Source organism: Lepidochelys kempii, chromosome 3 (genome assembly GCF_965140265.1).
Source record: "Lepidochelys kempii isolate rLepKem1 chromosome 3, rLepKem1.hap2, whole genome shotgun sequence".
NCBI lineage: Eukaryota > Metazoa > Chordata > Testudines > Cheloniidae > Lepidochelys > Lepidochelys kempii.
The window spans coordinates 69,056,243-69,077,919 of record NC_133258.1 but is presented as its reverse complement, the minus strand read 5'-3'; the positions used below and the strand labels follow the sequence as shown (position 1 = coordinate 69,077,919).

General features: G+C 38.1%; 2 protein-coding genes across 17 annotated transcripts in view; one reads left to right on the top strand and one right to left on the bottom strand.

The window, feature by feature from the left end:
• LYRM2 (LYR motif containing 2) overlaps positions 1 to 21,677 on the top strand; it is a 62,628-nt gene that overhangs the window by 1,735 nt on the left and 39,216 nt on the right. For 2 of the 7 annotated variants that reach the window (XM_073336736.1, XM_073336733.1), the window contains exons 2-4: positions 962 to 1,102; positions 2,916 to 3,088; positions 16,106 to 16,146. In XM_073336736.1, coding sequence (XP_073192837.1) covers positions 962 to 1,102; positions 2,916 to 2,996 — 222 coding nt within the window. In that variant the 3' untranslated portion in view covers positions 2,997 to 3,088; positions 16,106 to 16,146. Of the gene's footprint in view, positions 1 to 961; positions 1,103 to 2,915; positions 3,102 to 16,105; positions 17,162 to 18,955; positions 19,306 to 21,677 lie in introns of those variants that run through there. The other 5 variants (XM_073336735.1, XM_073336738.1, XM_073336734.1 and 2 more) reach the window with 5 other exon arrangements.
• Positions 7,899 to 21,677, bottom strand: part of ANKRD6 (ankyrin repeat domain 6) — a 174,186-nt gene continuing 160,407 nt past the window's right edge. For 9 of the 10 annotated variants that reach the window (XM_073336726.1, XM_073336728.1, XM_073336727.1 and 6 more), the window contains 10 exons: positions 21,328 to 21,426; positions 19,457 to 19,555; positions 19,147 to 19,224; positions 18,747 to 18,851; positions 18,258 to 18,395; positions 17,874 to 18,053; positions 15,354 to 15,506; positions 14,664 to 14,777; positions 12,428 to 12,755; positions 7,899 to 10,209 (listed from right to left, as the gene is read on the bottom strand). In XM_073336726.1, coding sequence (XP_073192827.1) covers positions 9,644 to 10,209; positions 12,428 to 12,755; positions 14,664 to 14,777; positions 15,354 to 15,506; positions 17,874 to 18,053; positions 18,258 to 18,395; positions 18,747 to 18,851; positions 19,147 to 19,224; positions 19,457 to 19,555; positions 21,328 to 21,426 — 1,860 coding nt within the window. In that variant the 3' untranslated portion in view covers positions 7,899 to 9,643. The remainder of the gene's footprint in view (positions 10,210 to 12,427; positions 12,756 to 14,663; positions 14,778 to 15,353; positions 15,507 to 17,873; positions 18,054 to 18,257; positions 18,396 to 18,746; positions 18,852 to 19,146; positions 19,225 to 19,456; positions 19,556 to 21,327; positions 21,427 to 21,677) is intronic. The other variant, XM_073336731.1, reaches the window with a different exon arrangement.

Below are 21,677 nucleotides of genomic sequence, written 5' to 3'. Positions count from 1 at the left end.
TTTATAATCTTTAAAACCTAAATTGTCAAAATATACAAAGTAAATAACTTTAAATCAACTTCTGATAAGTTCTCAAGCAGTATTTTTCTTACTTTGCCTATCCATACATTTTGATTATCAGTGGAAATATTTATTTATTTGTGCATGTATAGTGAAATTTACATTTACCAATACACATCTGATCCTCCCAAGCCTAAATATAGTGATGTCAGTAAAAAAAAAATCACATCTCTAACTGAAATAATTATATTGGCGCAAAAGCTATATGTAGACCAGGCTGTAGATCATAAGATGTGTGGGGCAGGGACCATCTTTCTGTTGTGTTTATAGAGGGCACAGTGGGGCCCTGGTCTATGACTAAGCACTTTGCAATATACAGTAGCTGGGAGTTTCTAGTCCTTTTTATAGATTTCCTTCTATTCCAGCAGTTCTCAAACTGTAAGTCAGGACCCCATTTTAATGGGGTCCCCAGGGTGACTTACACTTGCTGGGGCCCAGAGCTGAAGCCTGAGCCCCATTGCTCGGGACCAAAGTCCCAGGGCTTTAGCCCTGTGCGGCAGGGCTCAGGTTACATGCCCTGGGGTTTCAGCTTTGGCCCTCCTGCCCAGGGTGGTGGGGCTTGCGCAGACTCAGGCTTCAGTACCTCCTCCTGGGCTCGTGTAGTAATTTTTGTTGTCAGGGGTCCCGGTGCAATGAAGTTTGAGAACCCCTGCTCTATTCCAATAGCCCACCTCAGATTAGATCATTCAAATTTAAAATTTACTCTGTTTTTCTTCTCAATTTTAAGGTTATTATAGACTAAACTTGCATAGCAGGTACTTTCTCTTGGTTCATTTAATTTCCAGGTGGTATTTGGCTTAAATCTCTACAAAGGTTTTAAAAAAACCTTTCTTTGATAATATAACTGACTGGAAACCACTGGAGTAGCAAACATAACTGGCATTTCCCCTCTTCTTTGCAGTTCTTGAGACGGCAGCAGGTTCTTCAGTTATACAGAAGAATTCTCCAGGCTATTCGTCAGGTACCTACCGAAACTGATCGGCACTATCTAAAGGAGTGGGCAAGGGAAGAATTCAAAAGAAATAAAGATGCAACAGATGAGGTGAGCAATCGGAGGCAGAAGCCTCGTAGCAATGTCTTTTATATACTTTGCAGCACTCTTAGTGCTACAGATTATGGTTTGTCATATGCTTTGTTTTTTTAAGAACTGCAATTAGACTTCTATAACACCTGTTTTTGTATCTATTTTGCTGATTTTTCTAAAACAAGTAATGTTTATACAAAAGCGATACAATATATTGGGGAGAGATTTCAGAGTGGTAGCCGTGTTAGTCTGTATCAGCAAAAACAAGGAGGAGTACTTGTGGCACCTTTATAGACTAACAGATTTTTTGGGCATAAGGTTTTGCGGGCTAAAACCCACTTCATCAGATACACGGAGTGGAAAATACAGTAGGAAGATATATAGCAGTACACAAAAAGATGGGAGTTGCTTTACCCAGTGGGGGGGTCGAGACAAATCAATTAAAGTGGGCTATTATCAACAGAATGAAAAATCACACCATGAGAATGATTAAAAGATTAGGAAACAGGGCTTATAGTGATAGAGTCAATCTATTTAGGTTAACAGAGAAAGTTAGGGGTGACTTGATTAGTCTGTTAGTATATACACAGGAAACAAATATTTAATAATGGGCTCTTTAACCTAGCAAAGAAAGGTATAACACAATCCAATGGCTGAAAGTTCAAGCTAGACAAATTCAGACTGGAACTGAAGCGTAAATTTTTGACAGTGAGGGTAATTAGCTATTGGAATAATTTAAGAAGGCTCAGTGTGGATTCTCCCATCACCAACAATTTTTAAATCAAGATTGGATATTTTTTCTAAAATATATGCTCTAGGAATTATTTTGGGGAAGTTTTATGGCCTGTGTTGTACAGGAGGTTGGACTAAATGATCACAATGGTCCCTTTCTGGCCTTGGAATCTATGAAAACTATCAACACTATCTCTCCTTTTCTTTCTTGCTTGTAAATAAAGTTTTTCTGATTATTTTTTTCTGATTTCTTAAATTAAATAAACAAAACAAAACCTGCTTGCTTGAAATAAGAATCAGACAAAACTTTTAATTTTACAACTTTTGTATTGAATAGTGGAGAGCAAGTTTAAGTTTACTAATGCTGGACCTGCCTTTTATGATATCTGTTGGGGTTATGTTTAAATTAGTATTTATTAATTTTGGCTGAACAAAACAGACTTGACTTGATATCTGTATAGGAAGCAGCAATGGGTGGGGAAACTTCACCTTTTCTCAAACATTTCTACACCCCGTCTTGCCAGTTGTGCACCTTTCCTAGTCAGTAGTAAAGAATTACTGGCTGGAATTATGCAGACTAAAGAATTTCAGAAGAATGTCCACACAATTTATCTCTTAAAAATCCCTCTCTACAATGCACATCTGTGGTTCTTACCATTTATTCACAGAAACATTGGAAAGGACATGGATGTATAAAGAAAATACTAATGTAGTTAGATTTTTGAATCAAAGAAACTTTTCCACTTACTTTTAAGCCACAGAAATAACCCCCAATGGCACTATTAAGAACTTAAGGAAAAATGAATGGCAAATTAATATACGCAGTGTTGTAGCCGTGTCGGTCCCAGTATGTTAGAGAGACAAGGTGAGTGAGGTAATGTCTTTTATTGGACCAACTTCTGTTGGTGAGAGACAGTTGCTTCACCTATCATAATGAACATATTGTGTTGTCTTCATTGTTTTAGAGGCTGAATGCTTTATTGTGTGCCGTTGACTCAGGCAAAGAAATTGAGTGAAAAATGCAGCAACTCTGGCAAAAATCTGTGTACTGTAGTGTGTTATACGTGTTCAGCCCAACAGATTCCATTTCACTTTACAGGATGCAATTAGGATGATGATTACTCAGGGCAACATGCAGCTTCAGGAGCTTGAGAGAACACTTCAGCTGGCAAACTCCTAACCTTAATTCTGAGAGCCAATGGACTTTCATCCACTGTGAGAAGTACAGTACTTTCTCCAGGATGCAGCACCTCATCTTATGCAAAGATACCGGTAATGTTTCAAGGTGGAATACAGTACAATTCCATTATTTCCTTTCTCTTTTTGAGTCTGTTACCTGAATATTTGGCATAGACAAATTACTTACGCCATATTTGTTCAAATAATCGAAAGTGTGGCATAATACCTGCTGAGAGAAGAGCAGCATTGCCAAAGAAAAAAAATAAATTCAAACCAGATTTTTGTTTGTTTTTTTCCTACGTTAGTACTTCTAAATGTTACAATCTTATGGGAGTCTTCTCTAGAGTCCCAAACTCCTGAAGTTTGTTTCATAATAAACTTGTTCAAAATACTAAGAAAATTCCCCATGTGTAGGTGATATCTTGATCCTGTTTGTTTGAAGTAGTGTCTTTAATCATAATCATGATTGATTAAACCTTAACAGTGTGAGAGAATTTAACCTAGGATATGGTTATTGCCAAATTAAGAAATAGCTCTTGTGATTATACTGACAAGTGTTCATCTCTTACATAAAGTAGAACAAACAGAAAAGGTATATTAATGTTGTGGCCCTTCCTCATGTTGTATTTCCCACATGAATGGCAACATATTTTGTTTATATCAATTTCAAAAGTAAAGGAGGTTGAGTTTCTCTGAATGTAAATAGCTATATATCCAAACAACAGATGTACACAGCTGCCAGCTAGTATGTCTTGGTTCAGCTCTAACAAGCAGCAGACCAAGTTTCTTCAAAGCTATACCTGCAGTCTTGGTTGAAAGACTTCACAAGGCTGGTTAGCCAACCACTGACTGACTGACGGGCTGTTAGAAAGAAATTTCTCCTGTAGTTAGGCTATATTCCAAAATTGTTGTCTATGGGGTTTCTTGAGCTTCTCTCTGAAGCATCTGGTTCTGGCCACTACCGAAGACGAGACTCTGGATTAGACAGCTCTCTGGTTTGTGTTGAGAGAGGTTGCTCCTGTGGATTTTTTAAACAGACACTGACAAGATGATTTTAAAAAAATGGAATTCAAAGGAAAATCAATATTCTGGTAGTAGGCTCTTTATTAGTATGTCCTGATTTTTTTTCTTCAGTTCTTTAAAAAACAATCTGCTTCCTTGATGATTAGAAGGGCCTTTTTGAGCAGAGCCTGAGTATATCACCATCAAAGGCCAAGTCTTCCCACCCCTCCCACTCCCCTTTCTCTATCTCTATCTGCACACTGCTGCAGGGTTACAGTTTCTTGCAGATCATGCTGACCAGTATTGTCTAATTGTTTCCTTGTCTTTTTCTGTCTGTATCACCTAATGTTTTTATATTGTACATAACACTGTAGGCTCTTTGGGGCTGGGACCATCCTTGTTGAGGCCGTGGGGCTTCTAGGAGCTACCACAAATAAATAACATGCACTCTCAACACACTAGTGAACTTGAGTAAGATAAGATTTTTTTTCTTCATTTTAACTTGTCTTCAATTACAGTAACCTTAAGGGATAAGAAAGTGATTTTTTTTTTCAAGTTGGTGTCTCTTTAATTTCTGCCAACTTGTTGAGCTTGTCATTAACACTCTGTCCCTTTTACAGTATTGAGCTCAGGATTTAAAATGTACTAGAACCCTTTTATTGTAACATTAAATTAATTGTGCTTTATATAAACTTATGCTAGCCTACTCCCACAGTAACACAAACCTTTTAACAAATTCACAAAAAACAGTTAAAACATTTGAAACTTTGTTTTGAAAACTTCCCTTTTTCTATCTAGAGAGAAACTTTGCTTGGTAGTCTTAAGGTTATAGTAGAAGTCTTTGCTGGAAAAGTCAGATTTAGCTGGCAACTTCTGAGGGTTAGTGGGTGAAGTTCAACCAACATACTTTTAAAATAAACACACCCAGTGGGAGATATAAGCTTCATGGATCTTTTCTAAATTGCAGCTTCAGTTTGTTCCTTGCTTGCACTTTAGCTGCTAGAAACAATCACTGGCAAAGCACACAAACTTATTAGCTATTCTAGTACTTAGCAGTCTCGATCAATCTTGTTTTTAGCTTGCCTCTTTGGTCACAGGCTTACAGCAATATTGCAAGGGTAGATTACTCCTCGCGGGCTAAGCTGGTCTCTTAGAAGGCAAAAGAGGTAGAAGAAATAAGGAGGCACTGACACATAGGTAGGGAGTAATATTAGGAACATCAGGTTCATATCCCAGCTGTTGCTCAGGATTTAGCTGACCCTCTAAAGGTGATGTCATCTGGCTCCTTCTACTTGTCTGATCAGATTAGGACATCATTCAGATGCAGGAAAATGATGTCGAGGTCCCAACAGGTGGTGAGAGTGGTGACAACCATGATTAGTGAAGCTCTGACTCACAGTAAGGCCTTTCTCCTCCTCTCTCCCTTCAACAAGCTGCCAGCTGCCCCCAGAAGAACATAGTACAGAAAGAGATGACCCCCTTAATCAAAACCAACATCTAGCAATCCTAATGGGCATTTCCTTTCACTTGTATTCTAGCAATTGTGATTTTACCAGAGTCTTGAAACTGTGTAATCACAGTTTTTAGTTCAGACATTCAGATTGTAAATTTCTTTAACTCAGCTTGTGCTTAGTTTTTATAAGCAATTTTATATAACAAATTGTACAGGTCAAAATGAACTTTGTCACTCCTTACCCACTTTGGGCAATATAAGACTTCCAACCAGGGTACAGTCCTTGACTGAGAATGTCCCATGAAGCAGTTGAGAATGTCCCAGTTGGTTCCATAAGTCTGTAGGAGCACAATGTGCGGACTCCATCAGAGTCCATGTGAGTCTCTCTGCCAGAAGCCTTTTAGGGGTTATGAGATCTGCTGCAGGAGTCCATGCAGGAATTAGAAACTCTCATGGAATAATGGGATTAACTTTGGTTGTGTATGTAAAAGGGCAGGGTGGATTATGTGGGTAGTAGCCAAGAATCACTTCAATTTTGCCTAATGTGTAGAGTGTGGGGTAGGGGAGAATGCCAGAAAAGGCTCCCTTTCCCTGTGTCCCATGGTAAACGTTGTGTTGAATGAATAATACCTGTCACTAAATTAGTTAATCCTTATAGAACCTCTGTAAGATAATTTTTGTACCTAAGTATTATCTGCATTTTATAGATAGTAAATTAATGGGAAAACTGGGATTAGAATTCAGGGGCTTAGTTCCCACTAGGGCTGTCAATTAATTGCAGTTAAAAAAAATTAATTGCAATTAATTGCAGCTTTAATCGCACTGTCAAACAATAGAATACCAATTGTAATTTATTAAATATTTTGGATGTTTTTCTACATTTTCATCTATATTGTATTCCATGTTGTAATTGAAATCAAAGTGTATATTTTTATTACAAATATTTGCACTGTAAAAATGATAAACAAGAAATAGTATTTTTCAGTTCACCTCATACAAGTGCTGTAGTGCAATCTTTGTCATTAAAGTGCAACTTGCAAATGTAGATTTTTTTGTTACATAACTGCACTCAAAAACAAAACAGTGTAAAACTTTAGAGCCTACAATCCACTCAGTCCTACTTCTTGTTCAGCCAATTGCTAAGACAAACAAGTTAGTTTACATTTACAGAAGATAATGCTGCCCTCATCTTCTGCCCACCAGAAAGTGAGAACAGGCATTTGCATGGCACTTTTGTAGCCAGCATTGCAAGGTATTTACATGCCAGATATGCTAAACATTCTATGCCCCTTCATGCTTCGGCCATCATTCCAGAGGACATGCTGATGATGCTTGTTAAAAAAAAAAATGCATTAATTAAATTTGTAACTGTACTCCTTAGGGGGAGAATTGTATGTCTCCTGCTCTGTTTTACCTGCATTCTGCATATATATTTCATGTTATAGCAGTCTCGGATGATGACCCAGTACATGTTGCTCATTTTAAGAACACTTTCACTGCAGATTTGACAAAACGCAAAGAAGGTACAAATGTGAGATTTCTAAAGATAGCTACAGCACTCAACCCAAGGTTTAAGAATCTTAAGTGCCTTCCAAAATCTGCAAGGGATGAGGTATGGAGCATGCTTTCAGAAGTCTTAAAAGAGCAACACTTTGATGCAGAAACTACAGAACTCGCACCACCAAAAAAAGAGAATCCACCTTCTGCTGGTGGCATCTGACTCAGATAATGAAAATCAACATGCGTTGGTCTGCACTGCTTTGGATTGCTAGTGAGCAGAACCCGTCATCAACATGGACGCATGCCCGCTGGAACGGTGGTTGAAGCATGAAGGGACATATGAATCTTTAGTGCATCTGGCATGTAAATATCTTGCGATGCTGGCTACAACAGTGCCATGCGAATATCTGTTCTCAGTTTCAGGTGACATTGTAAACAAGAAGGGACAGCATTAGCTCCTGCAAATGTAAACAAACTTCTGTGTCTGAGCAATTGGCTGAACAAGAAGTAGGACTGAGTGGACTTGCAGGCTCTAAAATTTTACATTTTTATTTTTGAATGCATTTTTTTTGTACATAACTCTACATTTGAAAGTTCAACTTTCATGATAGAGTCTGCACTACAGTACTTAAGTGAATTGAAAAATACTATTTTTACAGTGCAAATACTTGTAATCAAAAATAAATATGAAGTGAGCACTGTACACTTTGTATTATGTGTTGTAATTGAAATCAATATATTTGAAAATGTAGAAAACATCCAAAAATATTAAATAAATGGTATTCTATTATTAACAGTGCAGTTAATTGCGATTCATTTTTTTAATTGCTTGACAGCCCTGGTTCCTTTGAATTTATTATTTTAAACTGCTTCTCATTTCCCACTCTGTATCTGCAGTTTTCAATGTGATCAACTCTGTAAAGCTAGAAAACACATGAAAAATAGCTTTCTGAGCAACATTTATGTTTAATTACTAGGCAAAAACATTCACTTTTTATCAAGATGATACAAAAATTAAATAGATAACATGCCTCTGCATTCCTACAGTAGCTTAAACAATTGACTTAAAAAAGTTGTAAACATATGAAAATGTCTAATTCTTTATTTTTGACTACTGAAGTCAAAGCATTAGCATTAACAAATATCTCCCTTACTACAGATATACTGTACTTGTCTTAATAGTGCATTAATAAGAATTAAAAATACTGTAATATAATACAATTTTCTTTGCTTTATACATGTACTAAAAAGATATGAGCTCAATTTCTAAAGAGTTAATGTTTACAATACTGTAAAGTACGTTTTGTTCATCTGGATTTCCAGTGTCAAGAGATTGCTTGTTTGGTTTTTTTTTTTCCTTGGCATAATATTGCAGTTTTTTTTTAAGTGGAATGATTTAGGATAGCTGTTCCTGGGCTATTGTGATCTCTGTTAAATAACCTTGTCTCTATTGTCAGTATCTTACGGAGTCTCCTACTAGATTAAAGCACAAAGCCCTAGATGGATAGAGCTGCAACTATCTATGGTAACTTATGTTTGTACATTACTGAGCAGAATTGGGGCCCAACACGGTTGAGGCTTTTAGACACTACTGCAATATAAACGATAAATAATAAGCTCAAAGATTCTCAATAGCAGTTCACAAAGGGGAATTTTCTGTCCATCAAAGTTGGACATTTTCATTTATGGCAAACGATGTGGCCAAACTGCTATCAGAATTTTCTGTTCAGTACAGTCAGCCTTGGTGTTCTGCTAGTCAGTTTGCAGTTGTCTAATTATTAAGCTTGGTGGTCTGGAATGGATTTTCCTTTAGAAAACACTGGACATATAAGGTCCCTAATTCTTCTTTTTTTCACTTAAAGGGAAATGGATGTGGGAAAACAAAAGAAAGAGGGGGTTACTTAAGAGGTGCTAGGCAAGTCATTTGGAGTGAAATCTTGGCCTTACTGAAGATAATGGGAGTTTTGCCATTTACTTTAGTGGAGCCAGGAATTCACACTGGGTCTGTGTGTTTCATGCTCCTATAGAAAATTGGAATTTAGGCATCTCAGAGGAAGAGTCTTGCCTATGAACGTACTGCTGCTCATAAAACATAGTGAGGACTTGGTAAAATATTTGCCACTCATCTGATATAAGAAATTACAACTTTTCAATAAGGTTACTTGAATAGATACCTTCACTAATCATGTAACCTGTAATAATTATTCAAACAATAATTAAGGAGAAGTCAAAGTTACAGTATGCTTGAACAACGCAAACCCAAGGCAGAGGAAAGTATCAGTGGGAAGCTTCTGTAAACAAAACTTATTTCTAACAAAACCATTTCTATTAGGTGTTTTTTGTGACCTACAAGGAAATGGGAAAACTCTCTCTTTAGAATGTGATTTGAGTTATTGGTACCTGGTAATTCTTATCTCTGACTGTAAAATTTTATGGACTCATAGTATCATGAGTGTGTCCCATCTGCAGAGACTTACTGTTTTATGACTACATAAACTGTCTTTTTGGATATTTACTCCCGGTATTTCTGGAACTTCTAATTTCTAAAATTAGATCTCATTAAAAAGGGCAGTTCTTATATTTGTATGTATTGGGTTCAATACTCTACATACTAATAGATCTCAATCAGCCACACTGCAGTTCATATAAAAAACAATTCCTCAGTTTCCATGCCTGCACCTGTTTTCTTGATGCTAGCTTTCTTTTTGCACCTTAGTCCTTAATTTATTGAGCTCCTCTTCTAAACTTTTAATATGCTCCTTGAGTGCAGCTTTGTCTTGCTGTGCTTTTTGATTAGCTTGGCACTGGGCTTCGTCAATCTTCCGCTCATACCACTTTTCCATTTGAGTGGAAACAGCCTCAAAAAAGTACTGAGTAATCTCCAGAGCTTGTGAAGTGTCTTTGATCTGAGGGGCTGGTTGATCTCCAGGCAGAGCGGATGGTTGCTGTGGCTGGGTATGTGTTACTGTGTGTTGCTGGGGCCTGTGTCTTGACTGCCCACTTTTGCCAGACTTCTTTGTTTGAGTTCCTTTGTCTATGAAGTAGCCACTCTGTTGCTCAGTCTTTGCAAATTCAGTCAAGGGCTGCAAAGCAGTTTGTACCTTAACATGTCTTAATTTGGAACCTGAATGCTCTGACAGTGGCACTTCCTGTTGGAACCTGTCAAAAGCACTGGAGCTAAAAGCTTTGTCTTTAGGCCTAACAACTTGAGGGACTGCAGAAGGAGCTGGACAAGCAGATATCATTTGTTGCTCTGCACCTATAAATTAAAAAAAGAATGAGAGTTCTGAGCAGACATTTATGCAAATATTAAGAGAATCTCCCGTTCTGAGAATTGGGAAGGCCAAGGTTTCCTATATACCATGCTATACATTTTGTAGACGTTTATAATATATTGTCTTATATTTAGGGCTGTCAATTAATCGCGAATAATCACACTTATAACAATAGACTACCACTTGAAATATATTAAATATTTTGAATGTTTTTCTACATTTTCAATATTGATTTCAATTACAACACAACGTGCACAGTGCTCACTTTATCATTTTTACAGTGCCTATATTTGTAATCAAAAATATAAACAAAAGAAACAGTATTTTTCAGTTCCTCGTAAAAGTACAGAAGTGCAATCTCTTTATCGTGAAAGTGTAACTTACAAATGCAGATTTTTTTTGTTACATAACTGCACTCAAAAACAAAACAGTGTAAAACTTTAGAGTCTACAAGTCCACTCAGTCCTACTACTTATTCTGCCAATTGCTAAGACAAAGAAGTTTCTTTACACTGCCTGGTTCTTATTTACAATGTCACCTGAAAGTGAGAACAGGTGTTCACAGGGCACTTTTGTAGCTGGCGTTGCAAGGTATTTACATGCCAGATATGCTAAACATTCCTATACCCCTTCATGCTTCCGGCACCATTCCAGAGTACATGTTTCCATGCTGATGATGCTTATTAAAAAAAAAAAGGTGTCAATTAAATTTGTGACTGTACTCCTTAAGGGGAGAATTGTATGTCTGCTGCTCTGTTTTACCCACATTCTGCATGTATTTCATGTTCTAGCAGTCTCAGCTGATGACCGAGCACATGTTCTTTTTAAAAACACCTTCGCAGCAGATTTGACAAAACACAAAGAAGATACTGATGTGAGATTTCTAAAAATAGCTACAGCACTCTCCTCTCAGATTCTTCAACTGTGGATTATGAGGTGTGGAGCATGCTTTTAGAAATCTTAAAAGAGCAACACTCTTATGATGGTTTGGGTTCTGTAGTTTCCACGTTAAAGAAAATCAACCTTCTACTGGTGGCATCTGACTCATGATGATGAAAATGAACACGTCAGTCCACACTGCTTTGGATCATTATCAAGCAGAACCCATCATCTCCTGCAAATTGTAACCAACCTTGTTTGTCTGAGTGACTGGCTGACCAAGAAGTAGGACTGAGTGGACTTGTAGGCTCTAAAGTTTTACATTTTTATATGCAGTTTTTTTGTACATAATTCTACAGTTGTAAGTTCAACTTTCATGATAAAGAGATTGCACTACAGTACTTGTATGAGGTAGAATTGATTTTTTTTGTTTACAGTGCAAATATTTGTAATAAAAAAATATAAAGTGAGCCCATACACTTTGTATTCTGTTGTAAACATCCAAAAATAATTAAAATAAATGGTGTTCTAGTGTTAACAGTACAATTAATTTTTTTAATCGCTTGACAGCCCTACATATATCACTTCTTCCTATTGATAAATTCACAGGCTAGTGACTTGACTTACACACATTTGTTCAAAGAAAATGCAGCCTACTTGCCCGAGAACGTAAATTGAGGCATGATCATAGGATGCCTTTTCTGTAGGCCAGCAAGATCAGGCTTTTGGTCTTTAGGTTAGTGTGTGCTAGAAGAACTACACTTAGCAAGCTGTTCATTCAGTAATATTAGAATCAGAAAACCATATGTTCAAGAATGGAATGTACTCCTATGGTGATCATCAAGGGAGAAAAAAGGAAGAATGAACAAAAAGGGTGTGTGGAGTTAGGATAGATAAACCATAAAAGAATAGTTTATACATATGGGGATAAGGTCCATGCACCAATAAAACAAATATAATATAGCCGCTTCAATGGAAACTTGACAGTTTAGTGCACTCTTACATGGAAGACCCTGAGTTGGGAGAAAACCCAGCCCTCCACTGTCCCTGAAAGTGGTAGAAACTACATCTATTTTCACCAGCTGAGGATTTGCCAAGAAAAATATAATAAGGTAAATTCCTGCCAACTAAGCCCTGAAACTTTAGTGGTTGCCTTGAAGGAGGCAACATGTTTTAACCAGAATGTATGGAGATGGGGGAAGAGGGGTATTGATGACTGGAAGGAAAGCATACCACTAAAGTTAAGTAATCTTGGCATTTTTATTCCCCTGTGAATCAGCACATGCCTTTGAAAACTACAGCTAAATGTCTAACAAGATTATACCTGATACAGTGTCTTGTTCAACAGCAAAATAATGTGTTCCAAAGCTTTGTTCTGATGTCTGGACTCTACTCCTTCCCATGTCTTCTGAGAGACTGTTTTGAAGTGTGATATAGGAATGCTGCTGTGAGTCCTCTGACTGTAGTGGACTCTGGTTGGTTTTACAGTCCTTGGCACTATGGAGGTTCTCTGTAGCCAGGGTCTCGGTGAGGGACTCACAAGTGGACAGAGTTGATTTTGGTCTTGAAGATCTAGAATCTCCAGAAAGCTTCATCTCCAGATTCTGAATCTTTAACATGCACCAGGTTTTCAATTCATCCACCAAGGAAATCTGTGAAAGAAAAATGTTTTGCCAGATTTTAAGTCAGTATGTATTACTCCAGGTACAATCTTCAGTCCATCTACGATGGAGCTCGCTATAATGTGCCTGTGCCATAGTAAAGTTACTGTTTACAACAGCAGCCCTCGCTGACAATCACTACACATCACAGTAAATGGTAATTTTCTAGTGGCATAAACAACATTTATACACAGATGTTACAGTTATGCAAGACAGTGATTAGAGCTAACAGATTTTAGGAGAAAAAAGTCCAGATCAAACTCTATTGGGTTTTTGGGGACAATGGTGCCACCTCTGATTTCTGTGCTTCTCTTGTTTTTGTGCTAGAAGAACAGATAACACAGTCACTTACAATCAAACGCTGGTTTTCAGGTTACAAAAATGCTTAGTATTAGAGGGCATTTGCTGATGAACATTTTAAAAATTCAGTAAGAACTGAATTATATAGAAAGAACAGTCCCTGTATACTTCAGTTTGCCTGTTATTTATGTGGCACTGTGACTTTGTGCCATGCAAATAACATGTCCTTACCCAAACAGTTTACTAAGGGTCTAAGCCAAAATCTATTGAATTCAATGGGAGTCTTTCCACTGATTGAATCAGGCCCTTATAGAACAAGAATATATATTATGCTTCTTAAGTATAATTCAGATAGGAGATTGCCTGTTATGGATCACTCTTTCTTTTGGAGTATTAGAAGACTGAGGTTTCTTCAGTCTTCATGGAGAAGGCTCAGAGACCAGCAGGTAGAGAAGACAGTTTGATACCCAGGCCTCTTGCTATAAAACTTTGGGCAGCTCTAATTGTTGTTTCTGCCTCAGAAGTATGTCCTCTGGATAAAGTGGTTTTGGCGATGAGAGAGAGATCAATGGATTAAATGATCATCCCTGTCTCCATAGGCATATCCGGGCAGTAGTTATTTTAATATTACGCCCCTATTCTTGTTTATGGCAGCTTTGCAAAGTTGTGTCATGAAAATCTACCAGTACAGGTATGAAATGTATTTCTCTACTCTTACTGGGATTTTCATAATGAAAATACCTAGTTTTTACTTCCCAATCAAAAGAGAGTTACTAGCCCTCGGTGAGTGTGCAAGTAGAACTTTACTAGCATGTTTGTGGGGAGTTTGTACCCAAGAGATGGATTCAAAACAGCAGATGGGTATCTGCTAGAGGACAACAATATCTGTTCCAGTATTCTGTTAAAGAAATAAATCTAAGTAATAGTGGCTTATTTGCAGCAATGCTCAATTTGGGAAAAGTGTGGTATTGCCATAATGCTACAGGGAAGGGATTGTAGTCTTCTGCCTCTCTCCATGAAAGTGTTTTTCAGAGGAAGAGGGCAGGAAAAGATCAAGGAAAAGAGTGTTTGAGGAAGGGGATCGTCTCAGCGTACAGTGAAAAGATCACCTAAGGAGGAAAAAGTAAAGTATCCTTTTTAGGTTGTAGAAAGCAGGTTTAAAATTCCTTTAAAAAAAATTGTACATTTAAAAAATCACGCTTAGTCTATCCAAAAGACACTCTGGTGACAGAAGAACTAATAAAATGACCACCAGGATCAAGAGAGTAAAAGTTGAAAGGGATGTTCTTGAGTCAAATTTTCAAAATGTTGTGTGTTGTTAAAACTTCTAGTGATTATTTTAAGGAAAAGAATTCTTTGTTAAAAGTTTCCATACACCCAACCCTGAGTTGTCAGAGCTCAGACCAGATTTTACCTTCCTGACTTCTGGAAACTCCCCAGCCCCACCAAAATAACCTTTTAAAGTCCACTTCAAATATTTCAGAGGGCCAGATAAGCATCCAGACGTTTCACTGCTTACTGGAACCAAACTTTCAACTAATCCATCCCTTACTGCTATTTATTTATGTTAATTGTGTAGAACAGTTGTTCCTCCCATACCTGCCGTTTCTCTCCCTCAGTTTTTTCGAGTTCAGCGTGCTGCTGAAGGCGATGAAGGCACTCTCTTCTCTCTGCAGACAGCCTCTCAGCCATTAACTTATCTAAAACACGGAGCTGTGGTAGAACACAAAAGCTCAGTTCAAAAGACCACGTTAGGAAAAAATCAGTGTACACTGATAAATTATCATGAATCTTTTGACTCTCACCCTTCATTTCTAGGAACAGTATCAACTAGTATTAGAACTTGCTTACAAGAAGGGGGATGGGGAAGGGGCACTCACAAAGCTGTACAATTAAAAGTAATTAAAAACTTGTTTTCACTGAAATTTTAAAGCATGATAATTTTAAACATTCCCTTCATTGAATCCCAACAGCTGCAGCATTGTCTTCAGTCTATCAGACCCTAAAAGTGAAGCTAACCAGTTCTGATTCACTATGCAAAGTGAGCACAGAAGGTCACCTGTACAGTTTATTTTAACTATTATTCTTCTCAGGACTCTGGCTTGTAACAATAGATCTCCCGGTGGAACATCATAGTTTAAAGGTCACAAGTGTGAATTAGATTTATTTATATATACATACACACACACACACACACACACACACACACACACAATGAAAATGAAAATATTTACTGAGACTTAACCATGTTTCTAACATTAATAGCATATCTCTGGACCATTTTCTTACTTGATGTTGAGTTTTGTTTTCCATCTGTCCCAGCTTGATATTCATCTTATCCTGCACTGTCCCAAACTCAGCTTTTATCTCCTCCACGGTTGCCTCCAGCTGATTCTCCAGTTTATTAATCAGTGGCTCACAACGACATCCATTTATTGGGGCCTAAGAGCACAAGGAATTGCAAAATAGCTTTATTTTATCCCTCTGTCCTATTAACACTCAAAACAGTCAGTAAATTTTCACTACTTCTTCTATAATTGAACTTCCTGCCACCCTAGCTAATCTGCTTTGGTACTGTATTACTGTCCTGATAACCTCTCATGGCCTGCATGAAGAAGGAAACAAATATATGAAGTATATTTTGTTTGGGAATGATGTAGGCTGGGGTTCTGCAATCTGATCTGCATGGAGCACTGTTGACTTCACTGAGACTCCAGACGGGTAACAAGGATCCATCTTGCAAATCCAATTACAGGATTGGGGCCTGAGACCTAACGTTATGATTCTTATTGATGCTGTAAAATTGGGGAGGGGAGTTGTTGGTTTTGGGGTGTTCTTTTGCTTTTGATGCTATAAAACTGATTTGTTTTGGCTTCTGACTTTTCTTTAACCTGAACATTTTGCTCAGTTTCCTTCAATTGCAATTTAAAATCCCATATATATCATTGCATAACCCTCTTCGCTGCACTAGCATTCCTCTCATCCTCACCTGTCTGCTGGCAACTTCTCTCACACACATCTCTTTGCCTTCTTCCTTGCAGCCTCCCTGAGCTCATCGGCAAGAACCCTGCTATGTCCAAACGTAAGTCTCTCAAAGCCCCACTCATGCCATGCTGCCTATAAGTAAATGTAACTGACATGTATGCAGATCCTTACTTCTTGTTCCTTTCCCCCTTAACCTTTCCCTACCTCTGTCCTTAGACTGAGGGATTCTTGGGGCAGCAGGAACCATCCCTCATTGAACGTATAGAAATTGCCCAGCTCTTCCTGGGCACTACCATAGAAATAATTAAATAAATAAAATAACAGCTCTGCCTCAGGTTTCTTTCTTGAATCCCACATCTAACATCAGAATAGTCCTCATTGTGCTCGGCTCTGGAATTTTCCAATCCTTCCTCCAAAGTTTCTACTTCTTGAGGCCTCCGGCCATCATGGCAACAGAGTATATGAGGTCTGCAATAGATGCTCTTCAGTTTCTGTTAAATTCCATCCTACCTTCTGATATACACGATTCCCCAAGTGCAGCAAGGGAGAATAAAGGTTTATGTTCAGATTCAGAGATGGGAAGCACTGCTTTCCTGAATGTGTCTTGGTACAAAATGCATAAAAGCAGCAGTAGTTAGATGGAATAGACCCATCAGATCAAAGTCACTTACATTTCAATAGGGGAATCACTTGATAATTTATTGCATGCTTTTGTGTTGTTCTAAAAATGGCTTTAAGTGAATATTTGCAGATTCACATTTAGGGGAACTATACTAAGTCAAACAAATGGGTGGAATATCCATTGCATATTCACGAGGTTAGCAAATTACAGTGTCTGAAGTGCAGTGAGTTTATGTGGTTTGGTATTCCCTGTTCACTAACCACTCTGCTCTATTTCATATGGGTTGAGTTAAATCTCAGTGAAATTGGGGAGGGGCATAACCATCACCCTTCATTTAAGATAGTTGTAAAGAAGCTATTAAAGCATCTTTATGGAACCAAGTAGCTGAAACAATAGGAGCTTCTACCCAACACAAAAGCACATAGGAGGCTGTTCAGGAATTAGAACTAGATGGGTTCAGGGGCTTTGCTGCATATTGTTTTAGTACAGGGACATGTCTGAGAAAAAGTAGGAGAAACGCCACAGAAGGAGACACAAGCAAGCAGCAAGCCTGTTTAATTCTTCTTGTGTTCACAGAGAAAGGTCTTTGTTCATTATTTGTAAGTAAGCAGGATTGTATCAAAGAAATACCTGACATCAATTTCTTCTTAGGGAAACAGCTTGCAAGACCCTGAATTTTGGCTAACCTTACAGGTCAAAAAGGGGCAATAGTATGTTAAACCCAGCCTCTAGTAATTCTTGAACTCCAACAGACACAATTTAGTAAAGAGAAGAAACTGAAACATAAAGGTATTGCACATATTCAGGCTTTCTGTTTGGACTGTAAACTCTTCAGGGCAGAGACTGTGCATTTCTTTTCATTTATAAAGCTTCTAGCTTTTCCTACTGGAAATAGGTAATAACATTCCAAAGTGGAAACTTGCAAGATTCTAGTGTCATTTTCAATCATTGTGTGCACCTTGTCTACAAATAGAAAATGCTTCATTTATCAAAACCTCTTAAACATACACTTCATGGTATGCATAAAACCACCTTACTGTTGCCAGGCTTCATTCTAAAATACTGGTGAATCCCATACAACAAACTGAAGAATTAACAACATAATACATAGTCAGAGGCCATCTCTGTTTCATTTCCTAACTGTGCTCAAATCCAGTTGGCACTTGTACTTCACTAATTTTTTATTGTGATAGCTTGTTTACCTGCATTACTTTACCATCCTTTCCACGATACAGTGTGTAAAGCTGGTAGGCTCTGAACTCATGTGGGGGTGGTGGAGATGAGCAACGATGTTTACTTCTACGATGCTTAGGTAAGCTCTGCTGCGGACCAGAGAGTGTCTGCTGGTCAGCTGGTGAAGCAGGGTCTGAGAGTGCTGAAATCTGAAACACACACAACATTCCCCAATTTACAAAAAAAAACAAACAACCCAATAAATGACTGCTGCTTGGAATCTGAGAAAATTAGCTGACTCCTGTCTCAGACCGGAAGGCTGGAGAGATGGTGTACTTACCCCTTTGCTAGGAGATGGGAACTCTGTATTGTTTAACAGTAGTCCCTCTCTGTTACTTTAAATTTATTGGTACCTTTTCTCTGGGCTTTTTCTTTTTGTTATTCTTTCCTTTGGGCTCTGGTGAAGTTGACCGTGGTTCATCTTTCAGATCTCCTTTCTTCTGAGGCACCTGGTCACTGCTGTGAGTATCCTCAGCAGCTGACACACTGCCCTATTTAAAACAGAGACAGGGAGTTGTGAGGGCTTGTCTTTGCTACATCCCTAATTTTAAGTTGTTTTGCACAGTAGTGCATAGAGAATCACCACCAGAGGGTCTTCAACAGCAATGCAAGATGCACTGCGCTGGCCAGGGTTAACAGTATACCTTGCTCTGAGCATCCCTAAGAATTATAAAGCTGGAAACTCATATAGGATTGGTTGCAGTCAGGGACCTGTGTGTTTCTCCAGGTGCCTGCTGCACAGCTACACAAAAGGTGAATTCAGTGCTGAAGGATTTTATTGTAATCGCTAGGTCAGACTTCCCTGCCTTTCAACACATTAAGCTGGAAATGCTTGGCTGTACCTTACTCTGTACCACCTCATCTCTTGGTACAGACTGAGCTCGTCTTTCCTCCTTGAGTTTTTCTCTCTTCTTTCTAAGGCTTCTTCCACGGTTAAAGCGTAAGACCTGAAGCAAGGAGGCATTTCCAATCAATAACATCATCACTTTTTTCACTGTCTTATTACAAAAACTGGGTAATGAGACAAGCTTATTTATTTGCTATCCCACAGAGCCTTTTTAGGGGGACACACTCTTCTAATTTGCCCTGCACATCAGTGCACAAGTGGGCATTTAAGGCGGTAGAACCCTAGCAACACTGGAACCCAACTGCCGCTGTGTGCGCGCTCCAGGAGCTATCCAAGAACATTCCTGCCAAAGGGTGCTCTGGGGTTTGTTACTAATAAAGACATTTATAATGTACCTGTGGTGCCTTAGCAAGGAGAAGAGCAACGTCAGGATTATCATGCTGTCTAGCAACCTCTAGAGGAGTCTGACCTGCCTGAAAAGAAAAAAAAATACATTATTTCCTTCAACTAGCATCAAAAAAATAAATTTCTGAAATATCTCCCCTAAAGTCAAAGAGTTGTGTGTGTGTTTGTATAAAATAATCAAGCATTTTAATTTACTTAACAGCTAATGTCTACATATTATCAGCCAACATTTGAAAAATCTGCAGAAAATATCTTTGAAACATTATCATAAAGAATCAAAGTAATTCTGCGTGTACTTACATTGTTGACAATTGACCCATCAGCCCCTGCTTCCAGTAAGAGTTTGACCACCTTTTTGTGATTTAAAGCAGCAGCTACATGAAGTGCAGTATCTCCAGTCTGAAATTTACAAAGTAGAATACAACATGCTAGCAGACATCTTTGATTTGTATGTACTGCATTTCCAGTTTCTTCGTGCCCCTTTATGGTTCAGTAGGTCCAAATGTAGTTACATGAACTGAACTTTAATAAGGACTGATCAACAGAGAGGCAGACTAAGATTTGGGCTAAATCACATCATTTTGAGGAAGGCAGCTAGGGTTGGGATTAGCCATATTCCTATTAAATTAACTGATCCATGTGAATATGCTCACAGAGGAAAATTATGTTGGAGACCCAAAAGCGCTTGACCCAAATCTGTCCTCAAATGCAGGGGTGCAACATTGCTGAGGGCAGAATGTTATAGTGTATCCTCATCTCTGAGACAGTTTTATAGGTTTGATTATCTGGACTTCGATGCCCTCGTGTTACGAACATACGAGCCACTTCTTGAGCTTGACAAGCTGGAAAATGATCTTGGATAAACTGCAATAAGACAGTTTGTTTTTTACTTGATATGTTGATGTTTCTTAAAACAACTCTTAGAACATAGCAACCTAAGTGATTACACAATATATACGTGGTCAGAGCACTAGAGCATTCATTTCACCTTTGGACATGTATTGCAAGTACAAATGAAAAACAACTTTGGTACCACTGAACACATGCAACACAGATAACATATGCTTGCCAGCAACAATTTAGGAGAATCTGGCACTGAAGACAGATATGTTACAGGTCAGCTTTAGGCTGTCTGGGTAATATTGTGGAGTACAGGCAGAATGGTTTCTGCTTGTACCATGCTAATCCTAGTCAATATCATCACTCAGTAACTCACAAGCAACTAAATTCATCCCCCTAAACAATACTGCATATTAATGTATGAAATTGCATAGCCAATTTAAATTGGCTGAAACCCATTCAATTTGCTGTAATATTTTCCATTTGAAAAACAACATTGTACATACAAATCAGAAAACATAAGTATGATCCTGCACTATGCCTATACGGAAAATGTCTCAGTAACATTAGTTCGTAAAGTACCATATAAATTATTTTTCTTAGCAGATTTAGTACATTTTTTTAAATGCACTAATCCATTCTGTTGTACCACCCAGCTAAGCTGTTCAGTTGGGGCAGCATTTGCTTGTTTCTCCTGTAAAATAAACCTGGATGGTTAATCCTCATGTAGCTTAATCATTCCATTGTACTTAACACAAGTTTTCCTTGAATTTTCCATGTTTTTGCTTCCCACTAAAGCAATAAGGACTGGACAAATAGAGAATATACTACAAAATGTTAATAAAAATGTAATTTATGTAGCATCATAAATCGCCTTACAAACATTAATCAGTTCTGCCTCTCTACACTTCTGTGAGGCAGGTAATATTATGATCCCTCCTTTACCGGGGAGTAAACTGAGGCACAAAGAGGTGAAGTGTCTTGCCCAGTGTGATCACATCTAGTGATCACAATCTGCTCTAACCACTAGTTCACTCCTGTTTCCCATTTAAAAAAAAAAACAGAAATATATTTCTATATAGCATAATAAATAGAAAATGTTATAAATTAGAAATGTAAATGCAGCAACATGTTCTGAAATGATAACAAACCACAGGCACCCCATTTCTTTAAGGCTATTCTTAGAAGCCCAGGTATCTTTAGATTACAGTGAAATGAACATTAAAAGGGAGTATTTACAGTGGGCCCCATATGTGATCAATGGTCCCTCATTTCAGTTATTAGCCCTATAAAAAGGGTGCCTGGCTGCAGTGAATAGTTCATGCACTGACCTGGTTCTTTTCATGGACAGAACAGAAAGCACTGAGGAGTACCCTAATGATGGGCAAGTGATTATAACGAGCAGCAACGTGCAAACAGGTATCTCCTGCCTGCAAACAGAAATAAAGCTCTAAGCATGTAGTCACAATAGAAAAGCTAATGCTTGTCAGGGTGTTTGGGGATGAAGTAAGCTATTTAACACTGAACTGGAGATGTGGTGAATGACATAGAAGCATCTTTATTTAATTGTTTTTTGGGATCAAATGGCTTAGCTGCTTTATATTTTTACCTCTGAATTTGTATGGAAAGCCAGTGAAACCAAGCAACTGTTTCTGTTATTGTACAATGGGGGAAGTGCAGA